The sequence below is a fragment of the Oncorhynchus gorbuscha genome, linkage group LG23 (assembly GCF_021184085.1).
Source record: "Oncorhynchus gorbuscha isolate QuinsamMale2020 ecotype Even-year linkage group LG23, OgorEven_v1.0, whole genome shotgun sequence".
NCBI classification, from domain to species: domain Eukaryota; kingdom Metazoa; phylum Chordata; class Actinopteri; order Salmoniformes; family Salmonidae; genus Oncorhynchus; species Oncorhynchus gorbuscha.
The window spans coordinates 33,519,657-33,529,157 of NC_060195.1; the positions used below are offsets into that span (position 1 = coordinate 33,519,657).

The 9,501-nt window shown below is 43.0% G+C and overlaps 1 protein-coding gene across 1 annotated transcript; it reads right to left on the minus strand.

Moving 5' to 3' along the window:
• Window positions 1-496: 496 nt before the first annotated feature.
• Window positions 497-2,515, minus strand: LOC124011483. Its single transcript, XM_046324912.1, has 4 exons — window positions 2,302-2,515; window positions 1,685-2,014; window positions 1,081-1,335; window positions 497-870 (listed from the first exon to the last, which is right to left on the minus strand). The coding sequence occupies exons 1-4, from the start codon at window positions 2,348-2,350 to the stop codon at window positions 728-730; spliced, it is 777 nt and encodes a 258-aa protein (XP_046180868.1). The 5' UTR covers window positions 2,351-2,515; the 3' UTR covers window positions 497-727.
• Window positions 2,516-9,501: the final 6,986 nt, after the last annotated feature.

Consider the following 9,501-nt stretch of genomic DNA (forward strand, 5'->3'; position numbering starts at 1 on the left):
TGATGTATTGTTGTCTCTACCTTCTTGCCCTTTGTGCTGTTGTCTGTGCCCAATAATGTTAGTACCATGTTTTGTGCTGCTACCATGTTGTGTTGCTACCATGTTGTTGTTATGTTGTGTTGCTACCATGCTGTGTTGTAATGTGTTGCTGCCTTGCTATATTGTTGTCTTAGGTCTCTCTTCATGTAGTGTTGTGTTGTCTCTCTTGTTGTGATGTGTTTGGTCCTTTATTTATATTGTATATTTGTATTAATTTGAACCCCAGGCCCCCGTCCCCGCAGGAGGCCTTTTTGCCTTTTGGTAGGCCGTCATTGTAAATCAGAATTTCTTCTTAACTGACTTGCCTAATTAAATAATAATAAGGTCTGCCTAATAAGGATAAAAAAATATGTTTTTAACAATCACATGAAATAAAGACAAATCACCAGAAATAACTTTGGCGAAGCAACAAAATAAGGCTTTACAATAATGGTGAACACTTGGAGACATTTTGGGATTAAGTGGGTTAAAATGTTCCTAGAGGTCACAGAGGGTGACAGAGGGACACGTCAAAATGCTGCATTTTGGCACTTTAGCAACTCTTCATAAATATAAAAAATCTGAGATATTTTATTCTCCATGTGGTCTAGATTGAAGAAAAGATCAATTAGGGACTCATTTTGTGGAACGACCCTAGAGGTCATGATGTCCATCATAATAATAATCATCATCATCATCAATATCAACATTATCCCTTACGGGTGAAGGTTTTACTGGTGGGAGACTCAGTCGTCACCGTTGTAGGCTCAACACACAGGGTATTACCAGTGGCATTCACCCACTCTGATATGTTTGTCCCGTTGGATAAGGTGCAGTTAACATATATCAGCCCTGTAGGCAATCCAAACAACAGTAATCACATTCGTATCTGAAATACATGTAAATACTGGCAAATGGATAGTGCTGTTTTGAAACAGGTCAATTCTTATTGATAAGAATTGATCATTGATCATTATAATCATCATCATTATTATTATCATTAATCTTTGATATTGTTGATCATAATATTTTTTTAACAAAGTAAATTAAACAGTAGATTACCTGGACAGTGTGAGATTCTCCTGCTGACAGTATTACGATTGATGTTGTTTCTGACGGTACAGGTGAGATCTCCTGACAGGCCTTTCTTCAGAGTGATGGTGTTTGTCTTATTATCAGAAGAGGCATCAGTGTCGTTCAGCGTCTGTCTATCCAGAGTCCAGCTGTACTGGGGACCATCCCCCTCAGAGGAGCAGGACACCCTCATCTCTCCATGAGACAGACACTCAGAGGACAGCTGAGGACTGGACACTGGAGCTGTGGGGGAAGAAGGATATGTAACTGTAGTAAGAGGGAAAAACACATTACAACACAACACCAGCCTTTCTTCTTTAAAGCCACAGAAACTACTGTAGTCAACAGGAGCAGCAGATTCATTAACACATAATGACTGTTTTTCAAATAACCAACAGATGATTTAATGTTGATGGATGTGGTTATGACTCTATGTACCAAATACAGGAGACTATGAAAATAAAAATGACTCCATGGTTACACATAAAATGCATTTCTCATTATTTTGATTATTAAGCAGTCACATGAAGTTTAGCCAGAGCAATATGTAGAGCTTGTCAAAGTTAAATTACTTGGCAAGTAAGTTATTTACCTTCGATGAACAGTTGTAGTTCTCTGGTCTCTGAAGATTTCCCTTCTGAATCATATTTTTCGAGCAGGTATTCACCAGAATCATTCCTTCTTGTGTTATTTAACCTAAATGTCCCATTGTTTATAAAGAAGTGTAATCTGTCTTTAATGGGGGTGTCTCTTATTACCAGTGTGCCCTTCATTTTCAGTATCTCTTTAGCAGCAGTTGAGCCTTTATAAAATGAGTAGTGATGATATGTCATGGTATCAGTCAGCTGGAGATAGACAGTTCCTCCCAGAGCTCCATAACACTGAGATCCATCTTCTCTAGCATCACAGGAAGTCTCCAAGCCTGAAGATCAAGAAGAAAAACACACTGTAGTGACTATCACTGTTCTAACCCATGTCAAGTCAGAGGATCATGAGGATACAAGCGACTAACAGTACAACCAAACCAACAGCATCAATGTGATAGGGATCATTAAGTCAGTGATCATTATCATGGGACAACTGTCTTCTACCGTGTTATGAATATTGTCTATCACCATCTGTCATTTCTGCTACATGTATAGAAGACTCCTGATATTATATTCTGCATAAAAGAAGAGGGAAACCAACACATATAAAGATGTTTCTTACCATGAGACACTCCTGCTGAGATCACCAACAGTCCTAAAACAGTCTCCATGTCTCTTTACAACGCAGGGTCTCAGTTTATCAAATTAACTTTGGTACTTCAACAAAGTCCTCTATTTTCTATTCAGAGCTGAATTTGTGTTACGGCACAAACAAAACCAATGCAAGGAAAGTATGAGAAATAGCTGTTCCTGCCACTCAGAAGACCTCAACCAGTTTGTGACAAGCAAAAGAAGAAGTGAAACTTTGACCCTATTCATAGGTTCTGACTCAGAGGAAAGAGGATGAGCCCCATCAAAGTCTCACTTATTCATTATACAAACCACCAGAATGGCTTCATGTCTCATGTGTGATGAAATTTGGTTAAGATGTCAAACACAGGATGTGATAAGTGAGGCTACTTTTGAGTGTGAAGAAGAGATGTTTGCGCCTGAGAATATAACACCTCATTCGTTGTGTCAGGGCAGTGGTCAGCTCTCACACCCTGCTGTCCAACACTGATATGAAGACACTACTTTCTTCTTCACAATAAGTAGGCTCTTTCACTTCATTTTAGGTTGTGATAATTAGAAAAAGTAAATGAACAAGTGAGAGAGAGGTAGAAAAACAGGTATTTGAGAGGAGGAAAGGTGAGGGAAATAAGAAGTGAAACAGAGAGGATCAGCAAATCCAAGTTCAATGTTTCCCTAATAGTGGTTTGTGACTCTCGGGTGTCTTCGGCCGGCGACAGCTGATTCCTTTTGGGTTGCAGCTGTTGGCTAGACACAATACCATGTTGTAGATGGAAATGGTTAGTATGGCTGTATGTTGAGACTTTAAAGGGTAAAAAACATGTTCAGTCAATAACAGAAGGTCTCACTACGGCCAGTGTATACAGTTTAGTTGTTCATGTCCATTTCATGGAAATACATTGCATTCGGAAAGTATTCAGACCCCTTTACTTTTTACACATTTTGTTCCGTTACAGCCTTATTCTAAAATGGATTCAATCGTTTTCCCCCCTCGTCAATCTACACACAATATCCCACGACAAAGCAAAAACAGTTTTTTAAAATTTTGTGCAAATTATATAAAAAATAAAAACATAAATATTACATTGACGTAAGTATTCAGACCCTTTACTTAGTACTTTGTGGAAGCACATTTGGCAGTCTTCTTGAGTAGGACGCTACACGCTTGGCACACCTGTATTTGGGGAGTTTCTCTCATTCTTCTCTGCAGATCCTCTCAAGCTCTGTCAGGATGGACGGGAAGCATCGCTGCAGAGCTATTTTCAGGTCTCTCCTAGGGCTGTTGCGGTGACTGTATTACCACCACACTGGTGGTCATGAGTAATGAAGGCAGTCAAATTCCACATGACCTGTTTAGTCACGGTAATTAGGCTTCTCCAATCTCTGATGCTGCTGCTGGTCATTAGTAGCCAACCAAACTTGATAACTGCCTTGTACTCAGCATTCACTTTTCCCTCTAATCACTCTGACATCAATGCATATGTATTCAAAAATCGAATCAAACGCTTCATGAGAGCCCATGAGCTCATGTTCCGCAACATTTTTATAGGCTATGCAATTGCGGGTGAAAACAGAGTGATGGCCGTTAATAGAAAGATGAGGATCCCATCAGCTTTCTATAGGCCTCCTATATTTATTTCTCAACTTTCCTAATATTAATCACATTGCCTATATTTACAACAGTGATATCGCCAACCTGGCTGGCATGAAAATAAACCACGGGGATAAGTGTCCTCCATTACCTATGTAAGTATATAGATGACATGTATTTCTCCCGCTGCCACTGTTTCAATACAGGTGCAATATAATGGTCTAAATCAAAACAAATGTCACACATATTATTTAGTATATGTAAAGACAATATTAAATCAAGAAAAGCTGATCCACCCCTAAAATAATTATATAAATATGAAAAAAATGAAATGTGAAAAATATATATATAAATAAATTAAGTAAAGTTTGATGGTTGACAATATTAGCCTGTCACTTGTGAATTAAATATTTTCACTTGTGAATGATGCCCATTATGAGAATGTTACAGTATGACCGGGGTGTAGTGGGTGAGAAGTCAGGCGCAGGAAGCAGAGAGTTCAGGGTAGTGATATACTTTTCATGCACAGAACATACACCAACCCCACGGAACACAGGGCGCACACCAAAACAAATGCGAAGAAAATGGGAAAACCGTGACACACAGACGTGTACACACGTACATCAAACAATCAGTAGGTGGGCCTGCTGGATAATAAAGCCCGACCAATCAGCCTAAAATGAACACAGGTGAAACCAATAAACAGAAAAGGGGGAAAGCGATCAGTGGCAGCTAGAAGGCCGGTGACAACGACCGCCAAGCACCGTCACCGCCAAGCACCACCCGAACAGGAAGGGGAGTCGTGACAGAGAAACAATGGATTTTTTTTGCAACTTTTTCAAAACATAGTCGCACACCTCATGTAGCCTAGCCCATAGGACTAAATGCTTAAATAGGATTTTTTATCACATCTAAAGTTAATCCACTTTACAAGGGGTGTTGAGCCTAACTGACAGATATAAGCAGTGTGTGAGTTTCATGTTTGGGGAAGATCATTTTCACCATAAAAATGCACCTTTACAATAAAAGCATTACATGCATAATTACAATTGCGGTCACTTTTGATCATGGTGTTTTCTGCTAATGGAACATTTGTGCTTATAGCCTAGTACCATTGCTGCGCTTATAATGTGAAGAAATAGCCTAATACTAATCAACATTTTAAGATAAACGTTCTGATCTGTTGTGGCAGCCACATTGCATAAAATCTTAATTTTTATGCGAGCATTTGTATTAATTTGAGATCGATAGTATCCCACAGCTGTACCAGACTATGTTTGGGATATTTATTTCTCGCACAGATTAGAATAGGTCGACTTTTGTACTGTGGGGGATAGTAGACTGATATAGGCTAGTGGTTTTGCTTTTCGTTAGGCCTACTCATCTTGCTGGCTGAAAAAAAGTAATTTTGGACAGTTCTTCCAATATCCTCAATATGCACCTCGGAATTGGATAAGGACGCACGCAGTTGTTGTCTGTCTTCCCTTGTACAGTCTTGTCCAAAAGTTTTGAGAATGACACAAATTTTATTTTCACAAAGTCTGCTGCCTCAGTTTGTATGATGGCAATTTGCATATACTCCAGAATGTTATGAAGAGTGATCAGATGAATTTATAATAATTGCTAAGTCCCTCTTTGCCATGAAAATTAACTGAATCCCCCAAAAACATTTCCACTGCATTTCAGCCCTGCCACAAAAAGACCAGCTGGCATCATGTCAGTGATTCTCCCGTTAACACAGGTGTGAGTGTTGACGAGAACAAGGCTGCAGATCACTCTGTCATGCAGATTGAGATCGAATAACAGACTGGAAGCTTCAAAAGGAGGGTGGTGCTTGGAATCATTGTTCTTCCTCTGTCAAACATGGTTACCTGCAAGGAAACACGTGCCGTCATCATTGCTTTGCACAAAAAGGGCTTTACAGGCAAGGATATTGCTGTCAGTAAGATTGTACTTAATTCAACCATTTTTCGCTTCATCAAGAACTTCAAGGAGATTGGTTCAATTGTTGTGAAGAAGGCTTCAGGGCACCCAAGAAAGTCCAGCAAGCGCCAGGACCGTCTCCTAAAGTTGAATCAGCTGCGAGATCGGGGCACCACCAGTACAGAGCTTGCTCAGGAATGTCAGCAGGCAGGTGTGAGTGCATCTGCACACACAGTGAGGAGAAGACTTTTGGAGGATGGCCTGGTGTCAAGAAGGGCAGCAAAGAAGCCACTTCTCTCCAGGAAAAACATCAGGGACAGACTGATATTCTGCAAAAGGTACAGGGATTGGACTGGAGAGGACTGGGGTAAAGTCATTTTCTCTGATGAATCCCCTTTACGATTGGTTGGGGCATCCGGGAAAAAAGCTTGTCCGGAGAAGACAAAGTTAAGCGCTACCATCAGTCCTGTGTCATGCCAACAGTAAAGCATCCTGAGACCATTCATGTGTGGGGTTTTTTAAATTTAATTTTACCTTTATTTAACTAGGCAAGTCAGTTAAGAACACATTCTTATTTTCAATGACAGCCTAGGAACAGTGGGTTAACTGCCTGTTCAGGGGCAGAACGACAGATTTGTACCATGTCAGCTCGGGGGTTTGAACTTGCAAACTTCTGGTTACTAGTTCAATGCTCTAACCACTAGGCTACCCCTCAACCAAGGGAGTGGGCTCACTTACAATTTGGCTAAGATCACAGCCATGAATAAAGAATGGTACCAACACATCCTCCGAGAGCAACTTCTCCCAACCATCCAGGAACAGTTTGGTGACGAAAAAGGCCTTTTCCAGCATGATGGAGCACCTTGCCATAAGGCAAAAGTGATAACTCAGTGGCTCGAGGAACAAAACATCGATATTTTGGGTCCATGGCCAGGAAAGTCCACAGACCTTAATCCCATTGAGAATTTGTGGTCAATCTTCAAGAGGTGGGTGGACAAACAAAAACCCACAAATTCTGACAAACTCCAAGCATTGATTATGCAAGAATGGGCTGCCATCACTCAGGATGTGGCCCATAAGTTAATTGAGAGCATTCCAGGGCGGATTGCAGAGGTCTTGAAAAAGAAGGGTCAACACTGAAAATATTGACTCTTTGCATCAACTTCATGTAATTGTCAATAAAAGCCTTTGACACTTATGAAATGCTTGTAATTATACTTCAGTATTCCATAGTAACATCTGATAATAATATCTAAAGATACTGAATTATCAAACTTTGTGGAAATTAATATTTGTGTCATTCTCAAAACGTTTGGCCACGACTGTCGCTTGTGAGAAAAACGTGATCACGTGACGTAGAGCCATGTGAGTGAGAGACGCTTCAAATAGGCAGCACAACACAGCACTGCGGGCAAAAAGGCAAATATGTAATATTATATTAACTCTATCTTGAAGGGATGGGAAGGGATCCTGGACTTGGGAGGAAATCCTGGCAGGACAGGATCGCCTTCCGTGGTGGCAGACGCGAGGAGAGAAGGGAGGACAGTGATGAAGCCGGTGTTTGCCCTAAGGAGCGTGTTATAATGCCACCTGAGTCAGCTCTCCGTACTCGTCCTGAGGAGCGTGCTATCAGTCTGGTAAAATCTGTGCCGGCTCCACGCATCAGGTCTCAGTACGCCTTCCCAGCCCTGTACGTCCTGTGCCAGCTCTCCAAACTCACCTTGAGTGTTTAATTTGTCCGGTACCATTTGTGCCCTGTACGTCCTGTGCCAGCTCCTCGTACTTGCCGTGCGAAGTGGGTCATCGAACCAGTACAATTGATGCCAGCTATACGCACCAGGTCTCCAGTATGCCTCCACAGCCCAGTACACCCTGTGCTAGCTTCACGCACTAGGCCTCCAGTGCGGCTTCCCAGTCAGGTACGTCCTGTGCCAGCTCCTCGCACCCGCCCTGAGGTGTGTGTCACCAGTCCGGTGCCACCTGTACCGGCCCCACGCATCAGGCCTCCGGTGCACCTCTCCAGTCCGGTAGGTCCTGTGCTAGCTCCATGCACTCACCCTGAAGTGCGTGTCACCAATCCGGTGCCACCTGTACCGGCTCCACGCACAAGGCCTCCATTGCGTATTTACAGTCCGGAACCTCCTGCGACGGTCCACAGTCCAGAGCCTCCAGCGATGGTTCACAGTCCAGAGCCTCCAGCGATGGTTCACAGTCCAGAGCCTCCAGCGACGGTTCCCAGTCCAGAGCCTCCAGCGAGGGTTCACAGTCCAGAGCCTCCAGCGAAGGTTCACAGTCCAGAGCCTTTAGCGACGGTCTGCAGCCCGGAACCTCCAGCAACGGTTCCCAGTCCAGAGCCTCCAGCTACGGTCTTCAGTCCAGAGCTCCCAGCGACGGTCTTCATTCCGGAACCTCCAGCGACGGTTTGCAGTCCGGAACCTCCAGCAACGGTTTGCATTCCGGAACCTCCAGCGACGGTCACGATCCGGAACCTCCAGTGATGGTTCGGAGTTTCTAGACACGTCGTCCAGTTCCGTTCCATGGCAGGAGCCTTCCTCTGCGCCTGTGTCCAGTCCAAACACGGTGTCCAGTCCTGCTCCATGGTCAGAGTCGTCTTCTGCGCCAGTGCTCAGTCCAGATACGGCGTCCGGTCCCACTTCATGGCAGGAGCCTTCCTTGACACCGAGGTCCAGTCCAGGCACAGTGTTCAACCCGGGTCCATGGCTGGAATGAGCGGGTTCTTCGGCCCGCACCAGAGCCGCCACCAAAGCTGGTGGATCCGCTAGCTGAGCGGGTTCTTCGTCCTGCAACAGAGAGCCGTCACCGGTGCTGGCGATCTGCGGCGGAGTGGGTACTTCGCCCCGCACCTGGAGCCGCCACCGACACTAATCACCCACCCTACCCTCCCCATTTTTTTCAGGTTTTTTGCGGCGGAGTCCGCACCTTTGGGGTACTGTCACGCCCTGACCATAGAGAGCCATTGTTTCTCTAAGGTGTAGTAGGTAAGCGCGTGACTGGGGGTAGTCTAGTTTATTATTACTATGTGGGGTTCTAGGTTATTATTTCTACGTTGGTGATTTGTATGATTCCTAATTAGAGGCAGCTGGTAATCGTTGTCTCTAATTGGGGATCATATTTAGGTAGCCTTTTTTTCCACCTGTGTTTTGTGAGATATTGTATTTTGAGTTAGTACATGTAGCACCTCTGTAGTCACGGTTCGCTGTTTGTTTCTTGTTTTTGTTTGATAGTTTCACTTATATCACGCTGCGCCTTGGTCCGTCTCTACACACGAACGTGGCACAAATTTTAATTTAGAAAATAAAAATGTCTCAACTGAATTAAACAAAACAGGTTTTGTATAAAAAAATGTTTTTTTGTATAATAAATAGGCTTACACTAATAACAATATTATACATTAATAATGATAAAACAAATTATTATAAAAATCTGTAAATTTCAAAATTGCATCCTACCTGATTAGGGAGTTACACGGTAGCCTGCATTTGGTCGTGCATACTTTTTTCTCGTCTTAGTCCAATACAATATTAAAACTTAAATTAAGTTCTCCTTGTAGGCTTTTCACTGTAGGCATGTTCTTTTTCCTTTTAGCTCAGTAGCTTAGACCAAGGCTCCTCTCTAAGGTCCTCTCTCCTCAGCTCACATGCGCGCAAGGTGTGAGAG